The sequence below is a fragment of the Drosophila nasuta genome, chromosome 2L (genome assembly GCF_023558535.2).
Source record: "Drosophila nasuta strain 15112-1781.00 chromosome 2L, ASM2355853v1, whole genome shotgun sequence".
Lineage (NCBI taxonomy): Eukaryota > Metazoa > Arthropoda > Insecta > Diptera > Drosophilidae > Drosophila > Drosophila nasuta.
Window position 1 is genome coordinate 13380233 of NC_083455.1, and position 16924 is coordinate 13397156.

A 16924-nucleotide genomic window follows, 5' to 3' on the forward strand; every position below is an offset into this window, starting at 1 on the left:
ATACTTTCGAGCGCATTTGCAACCCACATTACGCCATAAGAACATTTATAAATGGTGGCATTGAAAGTAGCCAGTTTGTAGTGCATTATTTATTTTAAAATAACATAGGTAAATAAATATAAATTCTCTGGGAATACTATCTAAAGTGAATAAAACATATACCAAAACATTTAATTATTTTGAGTAAAGATGAATCTTATAGCTGTTGATTAGCACTTAAATTAGAGCATAGAAAGATTTTAGAATTATTTTTTGGTTTTAAGATAATTGCAATGAACGAGTTTAAATAATTAATCGTAAAACAGAAAAAGTTCCTAAAATCAATGTTAGCTCTAAATATAGTGTTAATCCAGAGCTACAAGAATAACCTTAACTTATTTTTAAAATTGTGTAAATAGTGCCTCCCACGACAAAGTCAGAGAATTACCCATATTTAAATAAGTTTATTTAATAAAAAGAATCGCACATCTCTGACTTTATTTCTACTTGCGATATTCTAGGTTTGATTTTTTGACATAATTTCAAAATTTTAAAAATCTATATTACAAAAAAATTCTAGAATACAAAGAACTTGTATTTTTAATTTCTTATTTACTAATTTATTCAATCATTATTTATTTTTTAAGTAATATACTTTACTTTAATTTATAGATTTTATATTTACATATGTTGCTCAAAAACCTTCTTTTCAATTGGAATACTTTTCTTTTTAAAATGTTGCACAAACAATTTTAAGATACCATTTTAAATTTATAAAACCTACCCCAGATACTTGGATGTTTATTTGAAGTATTCAAATATATGTACTACCAGTATTATAATTTCAAGCTTCACTCTTTCCATTGTGCCACAATTCCTTCGCAATTGATTTTCTCAACATTTTCGTAAACATTTTCTTTGCCCTACCTTTTAAAAACGTTTTATTTTGTACTACCTTGCGTTAAGCCTTTAAACGCTCGTGTAGAACATTAAAGCTAGCGAGTTTATCGATTTTTAGCGCCTGCTTATCGCAATTTGCTGTAACAGTTAGCAAGTAAATTTGAAATAATATCAAGACAAATATATCTGCCGAGGGGAGCGAGCCGTTGTTCCCCCCCTGGAGATTGCAACTGGTGTGGCAACATGAAGAAACCCGGTCATAAGCCTATCAAAACGTTTTTATTGGATTCGCGCACGCGGCACAACCAAGCCCCCAAAAAAAGTAACCTGGTATCTTGGGATGGGTTTGGCTTTGGTATACGAAATACGAAATACACATGCTGCTCATAGAAGCGATAGCTGAGGCCAAAGTCGACGACAGTTTCGCGTGTGTTTGCACTTTTCCGGTCGTTTTTCTTTGCTTTTCTCCATTTGGGCCAGGTTCGAATATTTTGGGGGTTGGTTTTTCGTTTCGTTTCGTTTTCGGCTAAAATGCTTCGAAATTGATAGCGGCGACAAATCATAGAACTGTATGCGTACCTTGGCTATAAGCCGACTGCATTTTCCAGCTCGCAGTTTGTTGGTGGGGTGGCTCATAACTTGGCTCGCTTCAAGTTGTTATTTTGTCGTCGTAGTCTTGCAACAATTTGCTGGTCTGCTAATAAAATTTGATAAGCCAAAGTGGAGCGCCAGACGCCACCCGTCGCCCTCTCTCTCTCTCTGTCTCTCTCTCCTTGAGTTGCGGCATAAAATGTTGGACTGCTGCACGCAAATTGGGGATAAATTTAATGCCACAGCGAAAAGCGGCTTTCGTAATGCGTGGGGAGTGACAATGCCACCACCCTCTGCCCCCTCCCAGTCCGTCCTCTCCATCAATTGGAAAGTTAATTTGTGCTCGGGGCATGCATAAAAATGCGACCAAGGGAATCCCGCTTGGTGTCGTCTCCCGTCTCTGTCTCCTGTGTCTCCTTTTCATGGCTGCTGCGTTGATTAGCCATAAAAATGTTTGCCCGTCGTTACCCAATGCTCTTTTTTTTCTCTTTTTTCTCTTTGCTCTTTGATTTATTCGATGTGTTTTGATTTGCGCCATTTCATTCTATTCTATTTGATGGTCTCCCTTGCCAATCGCTGGACCATTTGCTGCATGCGAAATGCATTTTTGATGACAGTTAATGGAGTTTTTACTGCCTTTGAAGCGCGCTTTATGGTAGTAGTCCAACCCAGATCCCCCCAATACATACTCCCACCACTACCCCCATCCCGCCCCCACTTCGTGCAACATCACCCCTCCATTAGACACTTGGCTGACTTGGCATCTTTTTGTTTTACGTGTTTCAGAGGGAGTAAAGCATCGCAGCAAGTTTGTGTTGTCTGTTGTGCAAATTATTTCTGGGGGTTGTGCTTATTTCATTAAAGACAGTCTGACAATGGGGAAAACTGTGAGTCTATAAAATAATTTTCATGCTATCTCCATTTCATTTTGATGTCCATTAATAAATGGGGCTTATGCATTATGTAAAAATAAAATATGTTCATCGATGAACAGTGCATTAGTTTAACAGAAAGAATCTTAAATAATATTCAACTGACTTCCACTTTATGATTAATACGGATTTCTCCATGCAGAAATTTGTAATAAATAGTGCAAAATAAGTACCATTAAGATAAAAAAAATTGAACCAATTAATTATTCGTTTGGAAAAGGCAAAAATGTAATTTAATTTTAATTCAATTTCACATCTGGGTACAAAATATTATAATTGTATTCTACGACAAATTTTTATGAGTTCGCACACTGACAACAAAAAAATGTTAAAATCAAGATTTTAATCGTAGTACCAAGAATTTTCATCTAAAAAGTGCGTCAAGAACATGAAAATCTTAGTTAGAAAAAACATCATAACATTTAACATTTGACATAAGATCAAGTCCTATTAATTTGAGAATTCGTCGTATTATATTTCTTACTAATGGTCTTGATTTTAATAAGCTGTTCTTAAAGTGGCATTATTTTAAGAACATAATGACTATGCTTGATTTTAGAAATTGGTCCTTGTATCAGTGTACTTTCCATGCTAGCAATATGAAAAGTGTCCTTTGAAAATGCGGAGGTAAATGGCCGTAATATAGCATTTTTTCAGAAATAACATTAGTTTATTCCTATATCTTAGAAACCTTTAGGACCTAGCTTTGGTTTTTTAATAGGGATTACAAGTTAACAGCAAAGCTATAAATATTTTAAGTACATATTGAATATGAAATAAAATAAAATAAAATAAAAATTAATAAAATAAAAATATAAATATAAATAATAACAGTGCAAATAAAAGACAGTTTAGTAAAGCTTTAAATAAAAATTTAGATTTTGTTCAACAATTGCAAAATTCTATTATTGGAACATGATATATATGTTAAGAATGCGCCCACCAAAAAGTCAGCTGGAAATCAGAAAGGCAAATGCGGAATCAAGTTAAATATTTGCGAACACAAGCGCACACAACTGGAAACTGGCAACTGAGGCAGACAAGAGAGAAGAACTGGCGATGTCACGACCAGAAGAACAAGGCCTAGACAAACACACAAGGCAGCATTCCACACACAAACACACACACATACACCCAGAGCAGGGCATCTTTGGTGTGAAGAGGAAAGAGTGAAAGACACAGGAAGCGGCATAGACGCAATCGGGACACTTAAATGCTGCTCAAAATTGGATTTGTGCTTCTTAGGCACAGCACCCCGAATTCCTGCCCCTTTCCATCACCCTCCTTACATCCTCCCACGCTTCGCCTTTTCGCTCACATGCCGATAAACATTTTTATAGTTAGGCCAGCGTTGAGTTGGCCACAAGTCATGGCTCATCCTCGCTTTTGCTTATTTTTCTTTTCGACCGTATTCCCCAGCTGCACATTAAGTTTTTGCCAAGTGGTTGCACGAGCATAGGGACTAGGGGTGGCTGCGGGGGGAAGTCAAAGCGAGAGAGAGATAGAGAGAGGGAGAGGTCTGGAGACTGTCACTGTTTATGCTTATTTAAAAAAGTGGCAGCGCTTCGGAGTTTTGATTTGATAAAGCTGAAAGGAAAATGCTTGGAAAATGATAGCACCAAGGACTTTTATGCAGCCTGCGTGTGTGTGCGTGCGTGTGTGTGAGGAGGGAGGGGAGGGAAGACAAGAAAGCAGGACTGTTTAGGTGTCAGTTGAACACTGATAAAAACTCATGCTCTCATGCTACGTATTTATGCAAGTCACATACGAAGCACGAAGCTTTTAATAATAAAAACAACGAGCAAATGTTATATATGAAAACAAAGTAAGCGATGCGCCTCAGAGGGACGGGGAGGGGCATGAGACCGGGTAACAGCTCGTGGTTGTGCGTGTAAATGTCTTTATGCTAGCTGGCGAAAGCGAAAGCCCCAAGTGAGAGTTCTATTCAATGCAGCCGCAAAGTATGCTACAAAATTTGATTACACTCGGCCCAAGAGTTTGTCTTATCAAAAAATACAAAAAAAAAACCCCTACACAAAATGAAAAGTAATCATTGCACAGGAGGCTTCTGGTTATTAACAAAACAAAAACAATACGCCTAGCATCCCTTTCCAAAACCTAACAAGACAAAGCACTCAGCGTTGAACATTAAATTTACGCACTCTTTAATGAGTTTTTAAACTTACTCGATATTATCATTATTAAATTCGTTTTTATTTTTATAATGTGGGTAACGTAATTATCAGTCATTTGAAATTTTAAATAATATAACTGGAATGAAACTAACCATATAAAATAAAATGCCAAACCAAGGGCTATTCAACTTGAAAAATATGAAAATGAAACGCTCACACAATTCGAATTGTAAACAGCGCTTTAAGCTGCTGATAGGCACAGCAATTGGGACCACAGATGATCACATCCGAATAGATCTGATGCTCACGACTGTAGGTCAGATTTTTAATGTGCGTAAACTTCGGTTGCGTCACACGCTTCAGCAAATCCTGCGCTTCCAGCGCATAGCACAGTTTGCCACACAGACACTTGGGCGCCTCCGAGATGAGTTCGATGAGTATGGCGGGCAATGTGCTCGCCGAGTAGGGCAATTTGTGGTTGGCGACAACGCGTGCAGATTGCAACCAAAGCGGCGTCGGTGTGTGTGAGGCAGTGGTGCGTTGCAGTTGAGTTTGGGCGGCCTCCACATTGAAACCCTTGAAGCAGTTGCCCCAGACATCGAGCAAATCGATGTGCAAATCTTCTATGGCCGCGGGCAATGATTCCAATTTATTGCTGGACACGTGCAGCGAACGTAGCTTCTGCAGCCGACGTATGGCAAACGGCAGGTGATGCAGATTGTTGTGATTGAGATTTAGCGTAACCAGACGCTCGTATCTAACCAAGGCAGGCGGAAAGTAGTCGAGTCCGTTGGCCGATAAGTCTAGCTCGCAGAGCGATTGCGTCAACTTGTTGCCACGCAGCCAGCACCAATCGTTGAGCTCGCCTAAGGCATTTCCACTCAAATGCAGCGAGGTCAGCGCCAATCTGCCGAGCTCAGCAGGAATCTGCAAGGATTAAAGAGGATTTTTAACCGCTACTTGCACTTTTTAATAAGATTAAAATGTTAAACTCATAAATCGAATGGACTAGCATCTTCACCAAAATACCTTTGTCAGCTTATTGCCGCTCACATCCAGCTGAGTTAGATTGCGCAGCGTGCAGATCTCGAAGCTAAGCTTCATTAGTTGAATATTGTTAATTGACAGTGATTTAAGTGTGCGCGGAAATCCTTTGATGGGATACTCGCTGCGTTTGTTGATCGTCATGCGTTGCTGTGGCTGGGACTTTTGTGGTATGGCCGTCGCTGACGCTATGTTCAGTCTCAGATTAATGGCATCCTTACCCTCCATGCCTAGCTTGAGAGTTTGAAGGAAGCCTTTCAGCTGTATAGGATCACATTTGATTAGCAGATTCTCTGCAGGCTGTTTGAAACCAATCGTTGCCTTGCCATCTAGCACGAACTTTGTGTGCACGCTGTGTATGTTGTCCCGCACCTTGTACCGCGTGCCCGCCTTGACTTGGGGTGTAAACAACACCATCTCCAGCTCCTTTTTGGTATTGCCATTGGAATCGCGCGCACTTTGCTTATACCCAATGGCGAGTGTAGATTTCACAGCTCTAGGTGTTCGATTTGCTTGTGTAGTGCGATTAACCACTTGCACCTCGCATAGTATTTTCATTGCGCGGCTGGTTTAAGTGGTTGCACAATTTAATCAACACAATGATTGTAAAATAATAATTTCCTCCGCGTTGAATTGTTGATGCCGCTTTAGACAGAGATGGCGTTGCCACTATGTTTGCACAAACAGCTGGCGCTTCCAGATGCTTTACTACATCGATAACTTCGACGTTTCACAAGTATCAATTTGAAAACGGTATTTTTTCTACCTAAATTAGTACATTTTGAAGTCACGACTTCAATATGTTTCCTATGGTCACATCACGGCAAATAAAGCAGCTTTAAGTAAACAAAAGAAGAAGAATCCATAGACGGTTATAAAACCAAACAAACTTTGCTTTTGCTAGTGCAAAAAATACTATTGTTTGAAAAACACTAACAAACGCAACGGGCTTGCCAACACATCGCTTAAGGCAAAAGAAGATGTTATTTCGAAAGGTTGTTCGCCTTCGCCGACAATTTCTACCGTTTTATGTATTCAATGGATTTTTGTGACAACGCAACGAATCGCGTTATCAACGCTTGCGTTATAACAATTACAACAGCAGTCAACAAAGGCGGGAACTAGCTGTAAGTATATTTATGTACTTAACGCTTATTATTTGCAATAAGACAACTATGGAGAGACTTTTGCAAAAAGTCAATAATTTGCAGAACAAAAGGTGTAGCTTTATAAAGCTGCCATATGTTAGAGCTTTTATGGCGCGAAATCTATTTTAAAGTGCAAATATTTACAGCACAACAGCTTACTGGATAACAATGTAAACAACAACGTGATCATTAACATTGATAACTGTGCACTCTACAGCACAAACGTAAGTATAAAAGAATATAAAACAATTTTACTACTTAACAGTAATTAAAATGTATTTTCTAAAAATACAAACGATCTGGCAACGTTTCTGCAAAACAGCTGCTCAGTGCGTCCGGCTCAGCTGATCTTCACCAACAACAGCGACGAAGGCAATCGTTATCGCTGAGCTATCGATCATTGCAGCAACGCAAACGTCAACGGCGAAACCGATTTTTAGTCATATTTCGTTATTTTTGCGCGACAGTCGCATTCGCTTTGGCCGTCGCCTGCGTCATCTACACGCTCCACACAATGGGTTGGTTTATTGCGGTGCTCGTTGCGCTCAGCGCTTTGCTGCTAACAAGGTCTTGGCGCTGGTTCTACATCGCGGGAGCAACAGCCAAACGAGATTTAACGTGAGTTTCGTTCGTTTCTCACTCACTCGCATTTCTATGTATCTCTCTTCTGGTGTCGATTAGTTTACAATACCGCAAGTGGTGTGCATTTCAATACAATTACCATTTTCTTTTGTCAATTCAATTTGACGACAAACCCCGCTACAAACCGCAAAAAAAAGCAAAAGAAAAAGCAATGTCTACACTACATTGCCCATTGTACCCCAAGCAAACGCGCATAACAAGCTGGAAGTCATAGAAAAAAACTCGTTTTGTCCCCGCGTCTCGTAGCGTTTACTCTTTTTTTTAGGTCGACCATCTGCAGCTGAAGCAGCAGCAACAGCTTAAATTTGAGAAAATTACTGCGCGCAAAGTTTTCTCTTTTACCGTGAGCTTTTCTTTTCCACATAGCACACACACGCACACATATTTAACTATCATATAAACAAACCAAAACATATGGAGCAGAATATGTGTCATCCATTTTTTGGATCAGTTACGCATTTTCATAATATTTGCCGTTTAATTATTTTTATTGCCAGTCATTGACTTTAGGTTCGCTCAGGTTCAAGGTCGTCTGTCGAAGAAACCAAAACAAACTTTGTAAAATCAAATTCACTTTTATCCAGTTCCCCAGTTCAGTTTCAGTTCAGTCGCCATGTGATAGTGCGTGAACGAACGAAAACCCTGCAGCGCATACTAATTTAACTTTTTATTTTAGTTTTGTATTTGGCCTCTCGCTCACTCTGTCACTCTAGGCAGCAGACAGAAGAAGAAGCAACTTGTCTGCTGCATTGAGAAAAGTTTAGGTTGGTTAGGGGGGAAGAGGGGGGCAACTCTGGCACAGTTGATCAAGCGCACGAACTGTTCTTGAAAACGTCGTCGTCATATCGCCGTCGTTTTTAGCGTTCATTATTATTTTTCGTTTCTTTTTTTTATTCGTATTTGAATTCAATTAAAATTGCGGAAGTAGCACTTTTGTGCTTGTGTATTGCTTAGCCTAGGGTTGCCACAACGATCGGCAGCAACCCACATAACTACACACTAATTCAATGAAAACCAACAGCAATTATAAATGCCACTACACTCTCTACATTGGGGAGGGTGCCGATATATGGAAATTTCCGTTTGACACATTTTACAAAATTTATGAAACGCAAGGAACAAGTTCTATAAAGCATAGAATATTTATGCAATAGAATAGACATTGCTTAGCGATAGCCACAGTAATCTACTTTGCAATGCTAAATGTGTAAAATTCAAAGGGCAACAAACTGACATCTTTTCAAGCAAATACATTCGTAAAATTTAAATGACTTCTGATTTAAAATAAATTAAATCTAGGTATCCATATAAGAGTTTTAACTAATGTATATTTGATTTTCCTTTTTCTTCATTTGAAATATTTATATGAACCTATTTGTAGATTAAACTTTGACCACTACCAAAAAATACTCGACTTTAAAAGGAACTCTATGCTTTTAGTAAAACTAAAGTTGCCGCTAATCGCGTAGGAAAGACAACAATCCATTTATTTTCTTTATATTTAAATAAATTCTTCAAGCTTAATAGATTTAATATAACTTTTCACAACCCAACATATAATTATTGCCCTGAAATGTATATAAAAATGCATTTGAACCTCATGAAACACATCATTCACGGTATCAGCATTTAATTTTATTTAAAGCAATTATCATGTTATGTCTGTATTCATTGAATACAACAACCCTTTTCATGTCTTTATAGTTTGTACTGTAAGGGCAAGCATTAATTACAAATGATAAACTCATATAGATTAATGATAGTATTTTATGTGTGTGTGTGTGCATGATGTCAATGGCTTTGAGCCAGTGTACCATATTTAGCATTGAGTCTGAATTAAAATTTGAGTGGTTGCAAATTGCATGAAGTCGGCAAAAATTAATTTTTATAGCTACATATGGAGTTATATCGAGTTCCACGTACAAGGCCAGCTCGTGTGTTTCTTTTTTAAATTTCAGTTTTAGGCATTAACAAGATTCTTAAAATCGACAATCTGTTGCGCGTTGTTTCTTGCTGACCTTGTCGACTTTGTAGTCTCTCAGCTTTCAGTTCTCTCGGTAGTTTTATGTATCTCTCAACTAACAACTTCAGGGCACAAAGTGCAAAAGTTTAAATGCTGAGCAGGTATACAACTGAATGCATTTAAAACAATCACAAATACTAAATGTTGTTTCCCAGAATTAACATACAAGTTCCAGGTATTTTATTCATTTCATTTAGTTCATTATTTTCGCTTTCTAGAATCTAATTACTAAATCGAAATGATGTCAAGCAAGTTTATTTCTAATCCCCCACAGCTGCTTAAGCTGATAATCTTATCACACTTTCCATGTGCAAAAGTACTTTTGAGTGCTCAACAAATCGATTGAGAAGGTGCAAAAATTCCTCAAGATTAATAACTACTTATAAAAAATGAACTATAGCGTTTACTGCAGCACTCGAGACTTTTCCCCAAATACTTGGCAACAAATGGAGGTCGCCCATAAATTATGAGCCTTTAGTTAATTAACTTTCGATATGCTCTGTATAAGCTTGCTTTAAGCTTTCTAATCTGCTTTCCATTTGATTTTCTTTATGAACATAAGCTGTGGAAATGTGGATTAGAAATTTACATTGTTGCTTGTAGAATTTCAATACTTTGTTGCCTTCGTAATTAATAAACAAGTTAATGAATATTTTGTATTTATAGCACTTAATCACAGTTTAATTGCAGCAATATTTAAGCAGTTAGAACGCAATTAAAATAAATCAATTTGATTGTGTTAGTGGTAGCAGATTGACTCTCTGTTGTATACTAAATAGATTGAATGAAAAATGTGTAACACGAAAATGTTTATGACTACAGATTGACTTACAGACAGTTAAGAGAGCAAAAAAAGCTAAAATTTGTTTAATGATTGTTTTACTTTTACTTGAGATATGCAATTCCTATTTCTCAGACATATTTTATTGCAGTTTGCCCCCCATCAAGGGGTTTTATTTTAAGCCTTATCTGGGACACGGACGTTGCTCCATTTACTTGTGGCTATTTCGGTTTGTTTTGCGCAATCATTTGGCCATAAAGCATACAACTCGAGCAGATCGATTGATAAAAAAGTTGTATGTGTTGTTGTTTTTGAGCTTATCATTAATCTGACTTGTTACTCTGCGATTAACCTCTTAACTAACGCTCTGCTCTCCTCTCCTCTCCTCACAGCGCTCTCTGGGCCTATGGCAAATTGTTGCGTTACACGAAGCGTCATGAACGTCTCAACTACACGGTTGCCGATGTCTTTGAGCGCAGTGTTCGCGCCAATCCCGAGAAGGTGGCCATTGTCAGCGAGACCCAGAAATGGACATTCCGCCAGGTCAACGAACATGCCAACCGTGTGGCAAATGTGCTGCAGGCTCAGGGCTATCAGAAGGGCGACGTTGTCGGTCTGCTGCTGGAGAATCGTGCCGAGTATGTGGCCACCTGGTTGGGTCTGTCGAAGATCGGTGTCATCACCCCGCTGATCAACACCAATTTGCGTGGCCCTTCGCTGCTGCACAGCATCACTGTGGCCCATTGCAATGCGCTGATCTATGGCGAGGATTTCATTGAGGCTGTCAGTGATGTGAGCAAGGATTTGCCCGCTAATCTGACCCTGTTCCAGTTCAATAACGAGAACAACAACACGCAATCGGATGCTTTGAAGCAGGCCAAGAATCTTAACACTCTCCTGTCAGCGGCCAGTGCTGAGAAACCCGGAAAGACGCAAGTGGCGCATCATGACAAACTCGTCTACATCTATACGTCGGGCACAACGGGTCTGCCCAAGGCGGCGGTTATCTCCCATTCACGGTAAGTCGTTCACATGAGCCCCATTACTCAAACACTCTTAAATTTGTTATAGCTCTTTAAAATGTACATAAAAAGTAAAGCTCATTATTTTTTATGGCATTACCGTTCTCTAAGTAGAGCAGAAGTGCAACGAGGGCTAGGAAATGCATTTAACAGTTAGAAGAAGAAAGAAAGGAGCCAAGAGCTAGAGAGATATATTTGTGAAATGAAGAAAACTTGGAAAAGTAGCAAAAGAATATTTAAGAAGCTATTAGAGAGAAAAGAAAAGCTACAAAAGATATTTATGAAATCGTAGAAAATAAAAAAATGATTTAAAGATTTAAATTAACTACTAGAAATAAAGACAACAATCAGAAATACTACAAATGCAAAAGGGTACTTCTAATTAAAGTATCTTATGTAAAGGGAAGAAATGTTTGACTATTAAGTAATGCAACAACAAAATATATTACTGGGTTAAACCTCTCTGCGAGTTACAGAAATAATAAAAACATCATAATATAAAAACACCTTTACACTTTTACTTAAAGCAGCTGTAGGAGAGACTAAATAAAATAGTAATTACTTATTATAAAGGCAATTAATTGTGTGCTAAAAAACTGTTTGTGAGCTACAGAGGTGCAACAGTAGTTTGTGATGTGAAAGGTGACTTTCAAACATTAAAGAAGCTGCTAGCGACAAAACAAAATAAATACAAACAACTAGCTGAGAGATGTGAATATATTTAAACAATATCAAACATACAAGCTGTTAAGACTTCTCAAATAAAATAATTAAAATAAAAAGACAACAAGAAATCTCTAACATTTTCTTAATTTCACAGGTACTTATTCATTGCTGCTGGTATTCACTATACGATGGGCTTCAAAGATGACGATGTCTTCTACACTCCATTGCCGCTCTATCACACAGCTGGTGGCATCATGTGCATGGGTCAATCTGTGCTCTTTGGCTCCACTGTCTCCATCCGCAAGAAGTTCTCGGCTTCCAACTATTTCGTAGACTGTGCCAAGTTTAATGCCACAGTAAGTGCTTACTTTGTACACTTTAGAAAGTGATTTCTAATTGTTCTCTCCACTGCTCAGGTTGGTCAATACATTGGTGAAATGGCGCGTTACATTCTGGCCACCAAATCCTCGTCCAACGATCGTGCACATCGCGTGCGTTTGGTCTTCGGCAACGGATTGCGTCCACAGATTTGGCCGCAATTCGTGGAGCGTTTCAACATTGCCAAAGTGGGTGAATTCTATGGCGCCACCGAGGGCAATGCTAACATTATGAACCACGACAACACTGTGGGCGCCATTGGCTTCGTGTCCCGCATTCTGCCCAAGGTCTATCCCATTTCCATAATCCGCGCCGATCCCGACACCGGCGAACCCATTCGCAACAGTGACGGACTCTGCCAGCTGTGTGAACCCAACGAGCCTGGCGTGTTTATTGGCAAGATTGTCAAGGGAAATCCATCGCGTGAATTTTTGGGCTATGTCGATGCCAAGGCGTCGGCTAAGAAGATTGTCAAGGATGTGTTCAAACACGGCGACATGGCATTCCTTTCCGGTGATCTGCTGGTCGCCGATGAGAAGGGTTATTTGTACTTCAAGGATCGCACAGGCGACACGTTCCGCTGGAAGGGTGAAAACGTCTCGACCAGCGAGGTGGAAGCTCAGGTCAGCAATGTGGCCGGCTACAAGGACACTGTGGTGTACGGAGTGACCATACCGCATACCGAAGGACGCGCCGGCATGGCTGCCATCTATGATCCGCAACGGGAACTCGATCTGGATGTGTTTGCCGTGAATCTTGCCAAAGTGCTGCCTGCGTATGCACGTCCCCAAATCTTGCGACTGCTCACCAAGGTGGATTTGACGGGCACGTTCAAGCTGCGCAAAGTGGATCTGCAGAAGGAGGGCTACGATCCCAATGTGATCAAGGATGCGCTCTACTATCAGACAGCCAAGGGACGCTACGAGCTGCTCACGCCCAGCGCTTACGAGCAGGTGCAACGCAACGAGATTCGATTTTAAGTAGAGATCCAGAGAATGAGATCTTTGAAATTTTTGCCCATTTATGCTGTTAATTAATTTGTAAGCGACATTTTGACATAGCCTTAAGATTGCATTGCAAACAGACACACAAGAAAACGAGAGACAGGAGTTTTGAATATTGCACTTCTTATTATATATACTTAGCATATAGTTAAATTTGTGCATTTTTGTTTTTAGAAACACACAGCATTTTGTATAGTTTTGTAACAGCTCCTCGCCCAAAACGTGTAGTTAAGTGCAAATTTGAGACGTGTTTGTGTCTTAATTGTTAGTCATTTTAGTAGCATCTACAATTTTGATACAATTTTATATATTTTCGCTTTCGATTTTGTTTAATTTAGCCTGTATATATGAGCAGCCATTCTGGTTTTCACTGTCTGTCCTCCTAATCAAGCTATCGAAAATAAAGTTCTTTATTAATTATATTCACTTGCATTTCGTTGTTCCCTCACCTGCATACAAATTACGTCAACAGCCCCCTCCGATTTTGTCCAATACACTTGACTAACATCACGTAATCGTCGAACGTGCGCGCTTTGGAACTCACATATCAAAATACTAAGTTTCTTCTCATTTTGCGTTTTTCTAACTAACAAAAATAGAAAACGAAATCGAAACTGCAGTTGAACTTGAACCCTAATAACAATGCAATAGGCCTTTTATGTGCGCCAATGGAATGTGGGAAAGAGAAGCACATAGATAACTATTCAATATATCGTATATACATAGATTGCAATTGCTACAGTGGGGCCTCGAATGGGTTATCAGCAAAACATTTGCCGGCCGCTGAGTTGGCATGGAAAATATGATAAGATATGTAGGTTTGATTTATAAATAGCCCTAAATCGATTGTGTATGTAGATTAGTTATTTAGTTATATTCCGTATAGTCTATAATCTATAGTACTGGCAAATCATAGTGTGAAAATCGTTTCATAATGCAAGCTTCGAATTAAACGACCGGCTTTTATTGGGTACAATGGAATTTTGTGTTTATTATAAGCTAATAAAACTTGTATTTGCATATTGATGACTGAAATATCAAAGAGTTTGTTCTTATGGGTGTGGAAATGATATACTTGAATTATTGTCATTTGTTGTTAACTATTCGAATTTCTTAAGAACTTACTATCACACATCTTTTAGGATTTTAAAAGTATATACTATTTTATATTCAACAAAGGAGTACAGAATGGTTTTCTATAAATTTTAAAAGTGTAATCAACATTTTATCGAATATTTTTGTAAAGGTTAGGCATTTGTTAAAAATTCCAGAAGAACTTTTAATTCAGCCATTTGAAGGAACATCGCAATGTCCTTTGTCACACAGATAAAGCTAAGCAGACAAGTCCGAACATGAAATAAAAAGGGGTATAGTCCCCTAATCATGGGAGTTGTAATGATTTTTTGGAATACAGAAAATAGGATATAACTAACCCATATCCTTTTTGATTCCTGGCGATTTTTGAGTCAATTAACTTGTATTAATAAGCACTATCAATTGGCCTAAGGTTATTTAAATGTTCAATGTATTCAGCATTTTGTGGTTTTTGAGCATTTTCCATTGGAGTGAAAAATTGGTAAGTGCTCGATTCCAATACATTATTTCATGCCATTCGACAGAGTCAATGTTTTTGTGTCTAGCAAACCATGTCCTTTGGAAATGCGCAAGGATATGACCGATCTGACTCCTTTCAAGCAAGGAATATAAGTTAATTGATCTTAAAAGAACATGCTAAGCATACGCAAGGAACAATCTGCCACGCCTCCTCCTGTATAATTATATAGTAACACAATTGTATAGCTCTCTGTAAGCATTCGTTATAAAATTATTTGACAAACAAAGCATAATTACTTTGACACTTTTTTAAATAACAAACAAGGTTTATTTTTATATTGTTTCGTGAGTGAAAAGAACATATTTAAGCATTTGCCATTAAAATAAACAGCGTTACAATGTGTTGTTTTCGATGCCGAAAAATAAACAAATAACCCGAAAATCGTAGTTCTAAAATAATTAAATTCATTGCGTTGCTAGCTTAAGTAAAACGCGGCCATTAGACTAAACACACAAACATACAAATTACCATTAAAATATATAGTATATATAGTAGTTATATATAATGTAACTAGATAGATAGAGAGTTGAGTGAGATTTGTGCGTGCAAAAAAACATAAATATGTTGTCTCGTTTGCTTTTGTGCCTAACGTGTTCACGTACTAAAGAACTAAACGATAATTATACAATTAAGTCTTTTATAAAAATCACAAAAATCAACAGCGGGGCAGCGAAGTAATTGATCCCATGGGGATCACAGTTTGCACAGGCAAAAGAGCAGTGGTATAAACGCTCCGATGGCGATAAACACTGGCATCAATATGGATGAATCATCCATGGAATAGGGGTTTGGCTGACGTGGTCCACTACGCACTGGACGCTTCGATTGCTGCTGCTGTTGTTGATGGTGGTGTTGCTGTTGCTGATGTTCCGGCATCTGTTGTTGCTGCTGCTGTTGAGAGTCACCCTCCTCTACCTCATAATCATCCTCATCCTCGTCATCCTCATCGTCATAGCCTCGTTGCGATTGCCGCTGCTCATTGTAACGCACAATGCGCTCCTGATGCTGTTGGTTGTCACGTGGTCGCTGCTCTCGTTGCTTATCTTCCTCCTCGATCTCCGAACGTCGCTCGCTCGCTTCGCTATTGTGCAGACGTGGCAGCTGCGACACATCGCCCTTAAGCAATGCAAATGCGTTAATCTTTGGGTTATCCAAAGCTCCCTTGATGAAGTCCAGACGTAGTTGTCCATTGCGCACATCAGATGTCTCGATTTCTCCCTCGTATTCGTAATGCAGTCGTCCGTTGACAATTTTAAAGTATACAATCTCATCGTGTGCCGAGCCACGTCCCACTTGGTTGTAGATATCCAGCTGCTTGATCACTGTGTGCTTTCTATTGAGGAGCACATCGAACACCTTTCGATTGGGTGCATCGAAATAAACCTCACAGAACTTCATGATCAATGCATAGTCACCATCGCCATCCGCAGGAAAATCATAGCCAAATGTAGTGGTGTGATAACGTTCGGTGCGATAGAGTATCTCATCCTGCTCCTGCACGCGTCCAATCATCAATAAATGCTTGCCATAGTCCGAGGAGATGCCCACCTTGATGGGATCTGCCTCGTAGTGTATGCCATTTTGATCCGTATGTTTATCGCCTCCGGCATTGACGGCATACACGACTTTGAGGGGTTCAGCGAGCGTTGCAGCTGGCAGCAGGAGCAGCAAAACAATCGACAGTGGCAACATTCTCAATACAACTGAGTTCGTTGTTTGCTGCAAGTTGTTTACATTGTGTTTGCATGCAATGTGGTTGTTATTGCACATGTTTTGCAGTTGTTGTTACTCAGGGTTTTTCGCCGACACTCTTTGTTGAACACGTGGCAGCCAGTTGCAGTTGCGCTGCCTATTTGGAGCTGACCATTAGTTTATCCATTAATTGAACAATATTTTATTCTCAAGCAGTGTGCTGACAGTGCGATTGCTGCAAAATACCAAAAATGGAAAAACACGGCACTTAAGCCATCGATAACTAATATCGTTTAGAAGTATTATTAATCGATGTTATGTATTTGCGATTTTAGTTTGCCATGCTGATAAGCCCACAAAAATGAATATTAA

General features: G+C 39.0%; 3 protein-coding genes across 3 annotated transcripts; 1 reads left to right on the forward strand and 2 right to left on the reverse strand.

The window, feature by feature from the left end:
* Positions 1-4606: 4606 nt before the first annotated feature.
* On the reverse strand, positions 4607-6272 carry LOC132784688 (leucine-rich repeat protein 1). The gene is made up of 2 exons (XM_060790468.1): positions 5567-6272; positions 4607-5464 (listed from the first exon to the last, which is right to left on the reverse strand). Exons 1-2 carry the CDS (start codon positions 6137-6139, stop codon positions 4751-4753), a joined length of 1287 nt encoding a protein of 428 aa, XP_060646451.1. The 5' UTR covers positions 6140-6272; the 3' UTR covers positions 4607-4750.
* Positions 6273-6903: 631 nt separating this feature from the next.
* LOC132784681 (long-chain fatty acid transport protein 4) lies at positions 6904-13667 on the forward strand. The gene is made up of 5 exons (XM_060790454.1): positions 6904-6953; positions 7052-7347; positions 10568-11194; positions 12018-12219; positions 12280-13667. Exons 2-5 carry the CDS (start codon positions 7244-7246, stop codon positions 13219-13221), a joined length of 1875 nt encoding a protein of 624 aa, XP_060646437.1. The 5' UTR covers positions 6904-6953; positions 7052-7243; the 3' UTR covers positions 13222-13667.
* A 1425-nt stretch (positions 13668-15092) lies between these two features.
* LOC132784694 (malectin) lies at positions 15093-16784 on the reverse strand. The gene has a single exon (XM_060790480.1). The coding sequence runs from the start codon at positions 16628-16630 to the stop codon at positions 15554-15556; it is 1077 nt and encodes a 358-aa protein (XP_060646463.1). The 5' UTR covers positions 16631-16784; the 3' UTR covers positions 15093-15553.
* Positions 16785-16924: the final 140 nt, after the last annotated feature.